Below are 16,285 nucleotides of genomic sequence, written 5' to 3'. Positions count from 1 at the left end.
TTGAATATGTGCCTGTGTCAAAAAAGCTTGTTTTTACAAAAGATTATGAACTTTCATGAATTTAAAAATAATTTTTTTCAAGGCTGTGACATTCGTTTTCATTTATATAGCAAACCAAGTAAAATTATTTTTCCTCCATTGCCTGATTTTATACATGCATTTTCAAGCAAACTGCATCATAAAAGTAATTTACTTTTTACATCATGGGTGGTCTGCTCTCGTCTTACATAGCCCGGTGACCTAAAATTTTGTCAGGTCAGAGGGGGGCGTGAACACCTCAAGTCATCCAAGATCCATTGTGATTAGTTCAGGGTGCTGCAGGTCAGTGTTAAGCTAAGAGAAGCTAAAGAGAATGTATGGGAAGTCTGGCAAGGCCTGCAGGCCTTAATGTTTGCTCCTCTGAGCGTGTGTGAAAGGGTTGGGTGGGTTAAGGTGTCAGAGAAGGAGGGGTGCTGGGCAAGATTTATGGACACCAAGCCCCATGCTCATCCCCTACAGACCCGTGCTACACACACACACACACACACACACACACACACACACACACACAGCCCTAAACCAGCAACAAAGTGGCTCCCCTGAGTCCCAGCCATAAAGTCAGAAGTCTCTCCACCGGCACGCGTTCTCTATGGAAAATCCACTGACTGGAAAACTACTACTGACACGCCTCTGTAGTCTAAGACTCTAAGGCTGTATGTGTGTGTTTTTTTACATTCATTATAACTTACATTCTTGTGGTGAAATGCTTACATCTGAGTATCAGGAAGGCACATCTTTCTAACTAATGTCCTGAAGCAGGGGAGAAAATATCATATGTAAGTAAACACAGTGACTAAATAAACCAATGATTAAAAAAAAGCCTCATTTTAAAACTTAGTCATTCTAATTAACTAATCAACCAAGCTGTAAATGCCCTCTGACCAAAACAGAAGCATCCATCTGATGCAACAAATTATGACGTCTCATATAAACAGTGATATTCAGGGGAATGAGTATATCCTCATGTATTGCTGCCAGAAGATAATAAATTGAGGTTCTATATCTCATCTCAGCAACGCACTTAAACCATGATGGCCTTTGACTCTGCAAGTACATCATGCCCCTATCCTTGAGCCAGAGGTACAGTAATGTATACAGTATCCAGTCTCAGGAATCTCTTCCATCTCAAAGTTCTTGCCAGTTTGGTTGCAGTCACAAGACGACAGCCTAATAAGGCAAACGTTACTCTAGGGGGAACTCACGAGTATCACATTACGGATGTACATAACATATATTCAAGACTGCCACATGGCCTTTCCTGCATAGTCTTTCTATTAAACACAGAGAGCAGCCATGCCTAGTAACCTGATACAAGGCCAGAGAAACAAAGGCAGCTCATGTATTCATGTACAGAGGATGGACACATGCCAACACTGAAAGCAGTCGGAGGGGAACATTGTAGTTTTCCTCTGTTAAAGGACGACTTCCAGACAGAGTGGCAGTCGCCATGTTTGGGCTCGAGAAACCGATAAAGGGTGCTGCAACTAAAAACAAACAGATTAAGATTAAATGATGACATGACTGAGGTAAATACTGAGTAAGAACACCAAGTGTTGAAACGTTATGCTTGCAGAGAAAATATGAATGTATTTATGAATATAAATCCAGCTGTGCTGGATGTTTCAAGTCAATTCAGTACACGCATTTCAAGCTAAGCTGACGTTCCACCAATTGACTGTGGAATGTAGTGGTATGCCAAGTCAGCCCTTCATTGCATTAAGACCTGCAGCACTGATTCACATATGAAAACCATTTTCATACATCTCACTGATGTACTCCAAATCTACAAACCTCTGTTATATTCTAAATCTTAAAGTGTACCAAGAATTATTTTCCACAAGTCAATCTATAATTTGAAGGCTTGAATAAATACTTGGTTTCCATTGTGTCAATATTAGTCACTGAGTTATGCCACTAAGTGCACATTGTAGCTGTTTGAAACAATTTTCTTTGTTGTTACAGTAATTATTTTTAAATGTTGCGGATCCTACCCCATTAAAGACAATTAGGAAACAAAGATGTGAAAATCGTCCCCCACCACTTAAATGAAGAAAGCCAATTCTCTGTCAAGTAAGATCAATTTCTGCATAGTGAGTGAGCTGCACTGGTACCGGATGCTTTAGGTTTTCTCAGTGAATCCTCTGTTCATGTCCTTAAAATTAATGAAGCAGTTATAATGACAAAGGCAGGGATTGTAAATTCATATAATTTGATTAGACTGCTGAATCTGAAAGATAAACGCTGGAAACTATTTTTTATTAGTTTCCCAAATATCACAGAAGAGTGAGGGCGCTGGGACGGGGGCTGTTAGTGATAATCACCGCTGATACAATATCTCTGTCACAAGAATGCTCCTATGGTTTCTGTGCTTCAGTACAATTATTATTAATTTTGTTTGACTGCATTAAACTTTTTGAACTCCAGCGTAACTAAACTTGTAAATATCTCAGAGATAATCAGAGTGATAATCAAATCAAATAATGAATATGCTGGGGCCTTGGGGGGGTATAATTGTATTGCTTAATTGTGAGAGGATGGGAGGCCCCAGCTGTTGTAGGAGAATTAGGTTTCAGACCCCACATTATTACTCAGCCTGGGATCTGATATGAAAGACTGTCCTTTTGGAGTCTATTCTACCATGACACTCTGGCCTTGGCCCAAAAGCAGAGAATACAAAGGCTCTGTTTCATTTAAGATCACTAATAGATGTTTCACTGTGATGTTTGAACACCTAGTGACTTCCCTAATCAATTACAGATGCAGTTTACAGGGATATTTTTACTAATTTAAATCAAAGGCAGTTTAATGGGGCGTGCTTCTGCTAACACACACATTCATAAGTTTGGCTTTCATCCATCGCGTGGAACCGGTTTGAGATTGGGAACTAGCGCTGCTTTGGTGGAAAAGAGGGTAACTGCCCACTGGAGAGCTCCCTTGGTAGCTACATACCTTCAAGGGCTTTTTTTTCTGTTTGCATTTGCACCGCCACTAGGAACACTAACCTGACTTAATAGCGCAGCACAGCAACAACTCTACAAAACTAACAAGATGGATGTTGTGATTTGAGCTGTGTTATGTGCGTCATGTGTTTCATGATGAAAATGGAACAGCAGGGGTTCAACCAGCAAAGTTGATAAGCCCAGCTGCTACGACCAGCCTGAGGAACTGCTCACCCCACTATAAGGCCATTATGCTACCTGAGGCACAGAAGGAAAAGCAACGGTGCAGATGTAGCTTGGTTTAGTCTTTTACTTTTTTGTAATCCGGATTCAGCTTCTTCATTTTCTCCCTATATCTCTTTGCTGTGAGCAAGTTGAGAGGAAGTGTGAGTGAAAATTTCACTTTGATCAGTCATCACATTGTATTTCCTCCATTGCATTAAGCTTAATGAAGCATGGATCTCACTGTTAGTCCATTTCTCCATGTTTTGTTCTCTTTTAAAGCTATCTGCTGCTTACACAGTGGATATTTACATGGAATTCATTAAATTGCCCATTGTCTGTGCCGCAACAACATTCTTACATCACTCGCTCATTTGCACCAGGGAGTAGCTAACCTGAATTAAAACCTAAAAAATACAGAAGGGGCTTCTGAGATCTTTGATGGTCGATTTCAACAGAGTAGACACAAAAGAAAGGGGGCCACCATCAGGGTTATAAGAACCTTTAGTCTGAGTTATATAGAGTTATGTTTGGCTGAGCAGAGGTGGAAAAAAAAAAATCACAGTAATCAAAATACTGGTTTTATTTCCTGCAGCTAACAGACAACACCACCTGATGGTTTGATACTTTTCACTCTGGTCTGTATCAGTCAACGCAGCATAGCCAAAAGGTAAAAAACACGTGTTGGCACATGAATCATGTTGCTGAGAAAGTATATGTTTGAGCCTTTTTCATCTGCATCTTTCTTGCATCACTCTGTGTCTGCAACCATGTGGCTCTGATTTGATTAGATGTTCTGGTGCAGAGAGCAATGCTATGATTTGGGGAAGTTGGGGGAGGTAGCGAGAACAGGTCAGGGCTCGTAAACCCCTTTTTTCCTTTCATTGTAAAATCAGTTTCCCCGCAGAGCAATCTCTCCCAAAGGGCTCAAACCAGCTGGTCCTCTACCAGGCTGTCTCCTAAACAGGCTGCCACCGCTCCAGTCTCTCGACTGCCGTCCATTTATGAGCAGCACGTCGAGATGTCTTAAAGAGAGAGGCCCATATTTGCATGTACTTTTAGCATGCTGGCAGCCTGCCCCGTTTCTCCAGCTGCAAAGGATTGTGGGTTTTTACATCTATAAAGATTTTCCAACGCAGTAAAGCTACAAAAGTGAGATTTCAGTTCATCAAGCTTTAAACCATCTGCACTGGAAAAGATTTGAAGACTATAATGCACTCACATATATATTATAAGCTAATTCTAAAATAGGCAATTCAGAGGTTTGACAAGTTTTCAGATGCTTGCAGAGGTTAGAGTTTAATTCTAATCCAATCCAGAAAATCTGCAGGCAGGAGAAATGCAACTAAGTTTTATATATGTGGAGAAAAGAGACACGTTTATACATTTTATGATCAAAAACACTATAGTTGTGGTGATTGTTGGTGGATCTAACAAAGACATGCATGGCAGTGAATGACTGTCTCTACAAAAGTTGATGGACTGCGATAATAAACCAAGGAAAATCTCTTTCCTGAGATTGTTTCATGTGTTGTATATAAACATAAGGGAACCCAAATCAAACCGATTCTTAAGAGTCTCCTTCAACTAAAACAAAGTTTGTACATTCTCAAACCATCTGACCATACCAGCCATTTCAACTGTTTAACATTTCAGACAGAGTGAAAGAATACAATGAAGTGTCCAGAGATCTTTTGCCTCTCTGGGTGGACTAAGGCACAACAAACAACATTTAAGCTGCCTGCCACTGGGATGTGTATGGAAATATATTTGTGTCTAAAGTGGCACAAGAGACAAAACGTGATCACAAGCAAATAATTTCATTTCACAGGCGCAGGTATTCATTGTCACGTGCACACTTAAATTCTGCACTCGTAAATTCAACAACGTGCACGCGTAGAATTCAGCAGCCAAGCGCAGAAAGAAGCCATCATCACGGACTGCAGCAGATTCACACTCTCGCAGGCAGCTCTGCTCTCAACACTGAAATCTGCTCACTCGAATCAGCCTGACTTCTGCCAGTTTGGAGGGCGGAGCCCAAAGGAAGAGGGGGCCTAATGGGATTTATCAACCTCTGTGACTGTCCAGTTCAGTTTACCTGTGCTTGTAAAATAAAATTATTTGGTCTTGATTGATTTTGTTTTATGGCACACGCGTCATCTGGCACAAATGTAATTCCATAAATGTGGAATTAAGTTCTTGACTCACGCAGCTCTGGTGGGAACTGGACTCTGTTTAATCAACAGTCAACTGTCAAAAACTCCCCAAGCGTGGCAGTGTTTTCCAGTGTTGTTCTCATTCCTAGGGCGCCGCACACCGCTGTTGTTAAAGTTACAAGCATCAGAGATACGCACATGGTCTTGTTTTGGAATCAGTGACTTGATGAACCAGGTTATGGGAAAAGCAAGATGGGTTTTACTCTCAAGTCGTAACATATGCATGCTTGTGAAGGATCCCATTTGGCATCACATTTAAAACACTGGGTAGGGTTAATGAGAAGCATATTTTAACTGAAACTATGACAATTTTAGAAGCCTACCCGAGACGGTTTTAATACCTAAAACTAACCAACGAGTGAAAACAAATGAATTCAAGTCCATCGTCTCCTGACATACTTAGGACTTAAACCACCACCACCCATCCAAATATAAACTCTGTTGCTTTTGTAAAACAGGCCCATTATCTCTCTGCTTCCAGTGTACCAAAGCACCTACACCACGGGACACCTCGTGTGCATCTCTGCAGCCCAAAGAACGCCAATATGTGACGCTCTGGAATAAGAATGAGTTTAAAAGAGTGGGCTGCAGCCTTCCCTCTTGCAAATATTTTCCTCTTTCATTTCACACCCTCACTGGTAGTGCAGGGAAAGTAGAACGCCAACATGCTGTTAGATGTGAATCCATGGTGCACCACGTCACAACAGGCAGTCCTTTAGAGATTATTTGACAACAGTTTAAGCAGTGTCCCGATTTACTATCATTCCATTCAACAAAAATTAATATGTAAGAGGATTTACATGAGTTTTGTCAGTTCCTGTTGCTGCCCCTCAACAGCTCCTAAATAATAATTGTCTGACATAAAGATGTGGGATATACTACACCTGCTCCATTTCTATTTCAATGAGCAGCAATGACTTGTGGCTTTACAGCCAGTGAAGTCATTCTTATCTACATAGTATGAAGTTGTTACAATGAGTGGCACACAATAGCACGGATTATAAATGATCATCTCACATTATACAGTTTCTGACCCCAATTTACAGTTAATATGCTCAAGAGGATGAAAGTTTGCACGATCTGTGTGAGCGAACCAAGGCTACATTAGAAAAAATGAGAGGTATTCATGACATGTGAGTAGGAGCGGGGGGGAAAGTGGTGCGTCATAATCACACCAGAAATTCCAGACAGCAGGAAGACAGTTGCTCAGACACTGACAGCTCTGTTTTGCAGCCACCTTCAAAGGAATTGGTGTATATAACAACAGGAATTCGAATGTGTTTGGTAAACAGAAAAGTGTGTGTGTGTGTGTGTGTGTGTGTGTGGGAGGGGGGTCAGATCAAGGAGAAAGTCAAAAGAGACAAATGGGGGGGGGGGGGGGGGGGGGGGCTGGCACTGTGTTTATCAGATCCATTTGCTTAATTGATGAAGTTAACTCCATGAAGTTTATTGAAAATCACTTAGAAAACAGAGAGCTGATTGGATTGTCACTCCTTTTTGCTTCATAACCTTTATTTATTATCTTTTTTTAATTATCACCGTCTTCATGCTCTTAAATATAAAAGGCCAATAAATGACTGCATTCAGGCACGGTCAGTTATACGGGAATTTCAGTGTGCAGCTAATGTACTCAATGATAATTAATAGTATAGTCACATTATGCTCACTTTTATAGCCCATGGCCAAAAGATCGTGGCCTTTTCACCAAAATTTATTAAATATAGCTGAGGTATATTTTCTATTCCTCTTTTCTGTATAAATGCAAATGAAAAGAAAAGATCTACATAACGTAGCTTGGAAAAAAAAAAAAATCACATGACTCCTGAAAGATTTATGAACAAGATCAATTAATTAACTAATTTTGAGAAGCCATGTGCTAATTCTCTTCTGGAGAGTCATAATTAAGTTCATACTGCTTATTTAAAGCCTGCAGCTTTGGCTCAGGTAGAGTGGGTTTCCAATAATCGCAGGGTTGGCAGTTCGATCTGTGGCCTCTCAACATGTTGAAGTGTCCTTGGGCAATACACTGTACTTCAAGTTCCTCCTTTTGGCTCAGTATCAACAAGAGCATGAATGTGGTTTATGTATGGGTGGCTGGCTTACTACCAGAACAGCCTTCTCTCAAGGCTCTGTCAGTACTGAGGTCCAGGTGCATGCTGAGGCCTCCTGTCTGTCTGCCTGGCTGACCTACACTGGCACCCACCATATGTGCCCTTCTCAACACCTTCTGTCACTGTCACACTGCGCGATATGTATACTGGTGGTCCCTCTCTGACTCTCAGTTTATTTTCTATTTTTCACTTGCATCTCTGGCATTTTGATGATAATGTATTAGCTACAGTAAAAATCTAACACCTGATTTTTTTAACCACATTGGTCTGTTGTTTACCACATGCATAAGGATTATAACTGTATCATAACTTTTTGCTACTGTATGATGAATGAAGCTCACGAGGCGTTTCATACAAACACCCTTTTAATCATGTTACATCACAAGCCTCGTAGATTAAAATTACACTGTATTAAACAAAAGCAGGCAGTTAATGAGTAAGCCATGTCATTGCCATGAATGTACCACTAGACAAAAAGATTTGTCTTTTTAGTAACAGGTGTCACTGCCCTCAAGTTAACATTGTAGTAGGTACATTTGGCTCGCTGATGTACTGACACATTCTGGCGGTCCCAACTGGCTCTGTACCAGTGCTTTTCACACCATGGCCCAGTGGAGCAACAAAGGACTTGGTAGCCTGGTTACAGTGGACCTGGATAATTTGGAAAATAATTAAGTCATAAATCTTCTCTAGACCATATGAAACGGCTGCCCCCGATTACACCCCCCACCTTGGTTCCCTTCCACAATCAGTCAGTTCACCTGATAAGAAACCAATTCAGTCCCTCTGCTTTTCAACAGCATTAGCAGCAGCTCACCTTGAGTTAATGAAACGCCTAAACAAATATGTCCTCTGAAATCTAATATCCCCAACCAGAACGCAATATGGCAAACACACAGGGGATATGGAGATCTCATTTATCTGTTGTGCAATGGTGAATTCTTTCACAGAATACCGATAATTTGCACTGAGGTAAGAGATAATCTCTATTCTGTGCACTAAAAATTGATGATACAGCAGCTCTGCAGTAAGCTATAAAATAAATGTTAGTTCTGTTCTTAGCTATTATTTATTCATGTCTTGTCTGCATGGAATAACTGCATACAGTCCTCATAAAATCATTACTGACATATAGCAATAACCACAATTTTAACCTACTCTTAAGCAGAACCAACTTAAAGGACTGCCTGGTCACTCTGGCTTGGCACTGGTGGTTGATTAACAGAAATTAGGCAAAAAACGCAAAATCTATTCAATTCAATTTTATTTTATTTCTATACAACACACAACAACAGTCGCCTCAAGGCGCTTTATATTGTAAGGTAAAGACCCTCAAATAATAGAAAGAAAACCGCAACAATCAAATGACCGCCTATGAGCAGCACTTGGTGACAGTGGGAAGGAAATACTTCCTTTTAACAGGAAGAAACCTCCAGCAGAACCAGGCTCAGGGAGGGGCAGCCAGGTGAGGGTAGGGCGACAGGACAAAAGACATGCTGTGGAAGAGAGACAGAGTTTAATAATAACTAATGATTAAATGCAAAGTGATGTGTAAACACACAGTGAAAAGAGGTGAGTGAAAAAATGAAATGCTCAGCAGCCTAGGCCTTTTGCAGTGTAACAGAGGGTTCAGGATCACCAACTGTAAGCTTGATCAAAAAAGAAGGCTTTAAGCCTAATCTTAAAAACAGAGAGGGTGTTTGTCTCCGAAATCCAAACTGGAAGCGGGTTCCACAGAAGAGGGGACTGAAAGCTGAAGGTTCTGCCTCCCATTCTACTTTTAATTACCCTAGGAACTACAAGTAAGCCTACAGCTCAACAGCAAAGTGCTCTATTGGGGTGATATGGTACTATGAGGTCTTTAAGATAAGATGGGGCCTGATTATTCATGACCTTGTATGATTTTAAATTCAATTCTGGATTAAATAAATATTTTTTTAATATGGACATTTAATGACATAGCCTGGTCAAAAATTACTCCAAGATTCCTCACAGTGTTACTGCAGGCCAAGGTAATGCCATCCAGTATCTGGTTAGACCCCATGCTTCTAAGATTTCTAGGGCCAAATACAATAACTTCAGTTTTATCTGAATTTAGAAACAGGAACTTAAAGGTCACTCAGGCGTTTAGGTCTTTAAGACAATCCTGTAACTTAAATTATTGATGTGTGTTATCTGACTTTATAGATAGATAAAGCTGGGTATCATCTGCATAACAATGAAAACATATGAAGTGCCCTCTAATGATAATACCTAAGGGAAGCATGTAAATAGAATTGGTCCAAGCACAGAGCTCTGTGGAAGTCCGCAATTAACCTCTGAAGAAGACTTCCCATTTACATGGACAAACCGGAGTCTGTTAGCTAGATATGATTCAAACCACTGTAGCACAGTACCTTTAATAGCTACACCGTGTTCTGATCTCTGTAACAAAACTTTGTAGTCAGCAGTATCGAATGCTGTACTGAGGTCTAACAGGACAAACACAGAGATGAGTCCACCGACTGAGGCCATAAGAAGATCACTCATAACCTTCACTGGTGCTATTTCTGTACCGTGATGAATTCTGAATCCCGACTGAAACTCTCCAAAGAAACCATTCCAGCTATTTTACAACTACTCTTTCAAGATTTTTTTTTTTAAATAAAATAATGGTTGGAGATGGTTGGTCTATAACTAGCTATAAGACAGCTGGGTCAAGTGATGGTCTTCAAAGTAATGGTTTAATTACTACTACCATACCACCAAACTCTTTTTTCCAGGATAAATGAAGATCTCCTAAATTAGAAAGATGCCATTTCCTCTCCAGCTTTTGGGTTATCAGCTTTAAGGTGTGCATTTGTGAGTTATACCAGGGAATCATGCACTTATGATTTGAGGTTTTTTCCAGAGGAACCAAAGTATCCAAGGTGATACACAGCGACGATGCAACACTATTAACAAGATAATCGACCTCTGTGGGATCAGAGTTTAGGTAGCTGATCTGCACTGTGTTGGCAAACAGCATTGAAGAAGATAATAGTGGAGAAATTATATCCTTAAACCCAGTTATAGCACTTTCAGAAAGGCTTCTACTGTAATGAAATTTATTCCCCACTACTGTGTAACCCATTACTGTAAATTTAAATGTTATTAAGAACTGATCACACAAAGGAAGGTTTTCAGGGAATACTGTTAAATGTTCAGTTTCTATGCCATGCGTCAGAACAAGATCCAGAGTGTGGTTAAGGAGGTGGGTCGGCTCATTTATATTTTGAGCCAATTGAGTTTAATAACAGCTTAAATACAGAATTGAGGCTGGAGTTTTCAGCATCTACATGAATGTTAAAATCAACCATTATAATAATTTTATGAGAGCTGAGCACTAAATCAAATAAAAAGTCTGAGAATTCAGTTAGAAACTCTGAGTAAGGGCCAGGTGGACGATAAATAACAACAAATAAAACTGTATTTGAGTTTTCCAATTAGGGTGTATAAAGCTAAGAATCAGGTGTTCAAATGAATTAAAACTCTCTCTGGGTCCTTGGTTGATTAATAAGCTGGAGTAAAAGACTGGTGCCACTCCTTCTCCAAGAATTGCAACAGTTAGTGTGACTCGGGGGGTGTTGATTGATTTAAACTAACATATTCATCCTGCTGTAACCAGGTCTCTGTGAGACAGAATAAATCAACGTGTTGAGCAATTATTAAATCATTTACCTGCAGGGACTTAGAAGAGAGACCTAATGTTTAATAATCCACACTGTTTTACTCTTCGGTGAAGTTGAGGATGCTTGCTTAAATCATTTTATGCTGACTTTTGGTTTGGTTTTTAGTGCTCTAGGAGGCCGTCATTTGTCTGTGTGGCCACTATAAAACAAAGAGTGGGTTCTATTGCTATCTTTATTGATTCACCACGCTGGTACTTTTGTTTTACTGAAATCTATTTAGTCCACTATAGGATGAGCGCCCCAAGAATACACTGAGAGGTAAAACTGAATTGTAAGATTTTAGTTACTGCACAGAGTGAGAGATTCTCTCTGGGCAGGCATGCATACTGGATTTGCTTCAGTAATTCCCTGCTTAGAAGACGTAATGACACGCACCTGTTGTAAATCTTGTTGTCTTTGCAGATACACTGCACCAACAAAACTAATATAAGATGGATGCTAATTAAAAACTATCCTCACCATCTCGTCTTTGCTGCAGAGAAGAGCGATCTATTTACAAGATCAAAACCACTGCGGTTAAATAGTAACAATACACATTAGATTTGTGCCTATTTGTTTGCCCTTGCAGGTTAGGTTAAATGGTGAAGTGAAATAACTGTGTTACATATTAAAAAAAAAAACAACATTTGAAGAGCACAGAAGCAGCCTTTTAACAAGCATGTAGGCAAAGTTCAATGTTATAGCCTAAAAATCTTAATTTTAATGGACAAAGCTGGTATATATATTTTTTTTAGTTTCAACAAATATGATTTCCCTATCCTGTTGGACTATTTCAACAGGTGAATTAATACATATTTGCACAGATGAGCAGGAGAATGATCGACTGACTTAAAATAAACTGTAATTCATAAATGAAATTGCAGCCCAGTGGTGTGGCTGATGTACATAGATGTTTTTAATGCTTTTTGGGTGATGAGGTAGACAGCTAACTCAAGTCAGGCACTGAATACACTCGCAAAATGTATTCATTTTTTTTCTTGGCCTTGGTACTTTTGAAGTGCTTTCCTAGTGTCGAGCACTTTAGACTACATGCCCCGTTCACCTATTCAAGCACATATTCATACAGCACTTTATTCTATGTATAGCCTGTTTTCTTTCATCTGTCACACACACACACACACACACACACACACACACACACACACACACACACACAGTGATGGACGAATCCTGGGACACTTGGTGTTCAGTATTTTACCCAAGGACACTTTTACATGGATACCAACTATAACTCCTGATTTCAGCTGTAATACTGTTACACACCCATTTAAAATATCAATAGAACAAATTCAGAATGTGTGCACAACAAACCGTTTGTCAGACTGGTTTTGTAACGCAACTGTTAGACACATTTAAACCAACGTAATACCTAGAAACGGCTTTTCACTGCTCGTCTGCGATGGAAAGTATCAGATTTGCAGCTCTTTCCGTGACTCCCAGTGCATATTTCATGTCCCATATAAGTAACATATAACACAGTGAAGCCAAAGTAAATGGCTTAAGTGTGACTCATTATTACAAAAAAGGCTTAGAGGAACATTTCAAGGCTTCTGCGTATTCCACACAATACAAGGTTTGGGGAATTAGTCATACGCTTATAAAACAGGCTCAAACGGCATTCAGCCCAGCATTTGCTTTTGTGTGGCATTACAGTGTGTAATCAAGCGCCACACTTTCCAGGGCAATCATGTCCTTTATCACAGAGGAACTGTCGCCAACCACCTACAGAGTGGGAGGATAAGCCCTGTAGGTAATAGTGTGTGGTGGGTGCTTGATTGAGTATGGAGAGTGAGAAGTTTTGCTCACCCCCCCCCCCCCCCCCCCCCCCCCATACCCCACCACCCTTCATGCCAGCAAGTCAGAGCAGAAGAGGCAGCTATCCACACAAGTAATGAGACACACTTTCATGCCACTTACTTCAAATTTACTTTTTTGTTGCTTTCATTGAACGCTCTAGCTCATGGTCCAAAGCAGGCTTACTAAGAGTCGGATTAACATGCATGTATCTTCAAAATTTCATAGACTCTGGCTTTTCTTTTTTCCATCTCACACTCTCATTTTCATTTTAAGGGGGAGGCATAAAACTGCTTGAGGTAATTAGGGGTGACACGATGTTTATGTAGCCTCACCAACCAGACGCAATTATGGGCTCCAGTCCCCGTGACCCCAGCCTGTAGTGTAGCACGGCAATACTCCAATCCTGTGTCCCTGGTGTGAGCAGTAAGGTGATGGGGGAAGGTGGGAACGTGGAGAGGGGGCAAGTGAGAGTTGAGTTCTTTTCACAGCTCCCTCTGACGGGAGCTCTCGCTGCCTAATCCAAAGTGACGGACACTTCAGTGGAGAGGGCACAGAGCCCCCCAATTTCCGCCAGGACCCCTCGGCAGGAGAAGCAGAGAAGCCAAGGGTTGGGGTGGCAGACTTATTGTGGCCCAGTGAGACAGAGTGGGGCAGGGGCCTCATTACAACGCTTAACTGCACTCACAGGCCCTCATTAACCCACCACACCAGTGACTCAAATCAAAACAGACAATAAAAAGAGGTCTGTGCTTGAATAAAAGCCTCTGTTTTAGTGTGACAGTTTCAGCATTGTAACTGAGTACTTTGTGGAGCTTTTAAACAAACAAATCCCATAAGTTTGTTATAACCGGTCACTTTAAATAAAGAAGATGCCTCTCGTAGATATCTTCATTCAACTTTCATATAGTTCTGTAGGGTTTTTTTTTTCTCAAATATTTTATGGTTAAAAAAAAGAAGCACACTAACATGTTCCTATAAGAAACTCAATCATAAGACTGGCTGCAGTGCAAAGGGATGGATGATGAGGGATGACAGGCACCTAAGCATGTTGCCAATGGAATGCAAAGCCAGTGCAAAGATTAAGTGCAGCCTGTATCCCGCCGCTCATCAGTGCGTCGGGAAACGAAGCTAAGCCCGCCAAATGATGCGTTTCATAGACACAATTAAAGAACAAATCAATTCTGCTGCCTCGGTAAAATAATCAGAGATGCGGTGGCTGACTTTGGCTGCAATCACATAGTGGAAAGCTTGGAAAGCTCCAACAGTTGCACAAGAATAATTAAATAAGACTGTGATTTCTATAAAATCATAAAGGTTACAACACTGCCCCACTTACCAAGATGTTTATATTAACATAGCAAAATACTGATTTCTTGTTCATTTTTGAAGTTGTTTTTTTTGTCTACAAGGTAGCTCATACACTGTGATACTATCCTTATTTTTATTGCTTTTAAAAAATGTAATTCTACAACCAAGTGGATGCATGAGTATAAAGCTGTAATCACTGAACCGTAGATGAAGTGGGGAGACAGCAGCAAGCCTGCTCTCAGCTCCTCAGTCTGAAATACATGGTGATGAGGTCACACTGTAAAGACTAACAGGCCATCACATTCTGTCTGTCACATCATCAGCAGCACTCTCCTTCCCATTTACAGCCCTTAATCTGCATACATCACCATACAGGACAGGAAAGAAACAGACATAGTGGAGCTTTATGTGCTGTGCATTATGTGCTTGTAGAGGAATGAGAGCGATGAAGAGGTTCTCTACAAGGCATGTGTGACAAAGGGGAGGAGCACAGAAATAAACATGGTGAGAAGAGAAGAGAAGAGAAGAGAAGAGAAGAGAAGAGAAGAGAAGAGAAGAGAAGAGAAGAGAAGAGAAGAGAAGAGAAGAGAAGAGAAGAGAAGAGAAGAGAAGAGAAGAGAAGAGAAGAGAAGAGAAGAGAAGAGAAGAGGAAAACCACATGGGGAGTATAATGTGCAGAAAAAGACAGATGGGTCCACTTACCAGCCTGGTTAGTGGTAATGTTGACTGAGGCGTACTGAGGGGAGTAGGGGCTCTGATCTGACACCCCGTTGACAGCCTGCACCTCAAACGTGTACTGTGTGTGGGCCAACAGGTCACTAATGTAGACCCGAGTTTCTGTCAGGCCCAGCTGACGGGGTAAAAACTGAACATTGTCCCCACATCGGGTGCACCCTCCTCGGCCTCCGCCGCAGCTTTTGCAAATAATGTTGAAGACTACATCCTCACGGCCCCCTGAATCTCGAGGGGTCATCCACTCCAGCATCACAGAGGTTTCATTTACACTGGAGATCACATTCTGCGGAGCTGAGGGGACAGCTGGAAAACATGGGAGAGATTCTATAGTTATAACATTTGAGCGATTGCACAAAAATCATGTGTATATTCATTCTAAATATTGGAAAGTGTGAAGAATAAGGAATCAAAATAAAAAGGGAATGAAAATGGCAAAAGACAATATAGAGTGGATCCTGGCCTTTACTTATTTTTCTTATCTTATAGTGCCCTCAAAGAAGAAAACATATTTACCGTATTTTCCGGACTATAGAGCGCACCATACTATAAGCCGCACCTACAAATTTTTTGGAAAAAACTGGAAACGTACATATATAAGCCGCACCGGGCTATAAGCCGCTGGTATCTCCGCCGCTCTCGGTTTTCCACAATTACTCGGCACTCAGCAGAGGGGGACAGACAACCCCAAATTTGAGTTATAACAAGTCAATTCACCATTGATTCGTTCACGCCGAGCTTACGTGCAGCGGCTCTATTTCCCTCCTGTAGTGCCAGGTCGATAGCCCTCAACTTAAAAGCGGCATCATAGGAAGTTCTTTTTGTGGTTTCCATGATGAGGGAGTTTGAAAAAAATCTCTTTTGTGCCTGCTGCTAGCACTTGTTGGCGCTTTCTTCTTTGATTTCCAACTTTGACGTCCCATGATTCATATCCTGCTAAAGAGCCCCCTGGTGGTTAAAGAAAAATCCACAGAAACGCCGCACCGGGCTATAAGCCGCATGGTTCAAAACGTGGGAAAAAAGTAGCGGCTTATAGTCCGAAAAATACGGTACATTCAAGTCAAACTGCAGAAAGTTTCTGCAGAGACACAAAGTCGACGTGGAGATGAAGCCAGGTAATGACATCAAACTTTATCACAAAAGACTGGAGTTGTTCCTGTTTCATAAAGTTTTCCATAACCTTAACCACTTGTTTGTTACTGTAATTATAT

General features: G+C 40.9%; 1 protein-coding gene across 4 annotated transcripts in view; it reads right to left on the bottom strand.

Moving 5' to 3' along the window:
- The window catches only part of ephb2b (eph receptor B2b), a 125,672-nt gene that overhangs the window by 19,788 nt on the left and 89,599 nt on the right, over positions 1 to 16,285 (bottom strand). For all 4 annotated transcript variants that reach the window (XM_030728443.1, XM_030728445.1, XM_030728444.1 and 1 more), the window contains exon 5: positions 15,045 to 15,380. In XM_030728443.1, the coding sequence (XP_030584303.1) occupies positions 15,045 to 15,380 (336 nt within the window). The remainder of the gene's footprint in view (positions 1 to 15,044; positions 15,381 to 16,285) is intronic.

This window comes from Archocentrus centrarchus, chromosome 5 (assembly GCF_007364275.1).
Source record: "Archocentrus centrarchus isolate MPI-CPG fArcCen1 chromosome 5, fArcCen1, whole genome shotgun sequence".
NCBI classification, from domain to species: domain Eukaryota; kingdom Metazoa; phylum Chordata; class Actinopteri; order Cichliformes; family Cichlidae; genus Archocentrus; species Archocentrus centrarchus.
The sequence above is the reverse complement of the archived record's forward strand: the minus strand, read 5'-3'. Positions and strand labels throughout refer to the sequence as shown.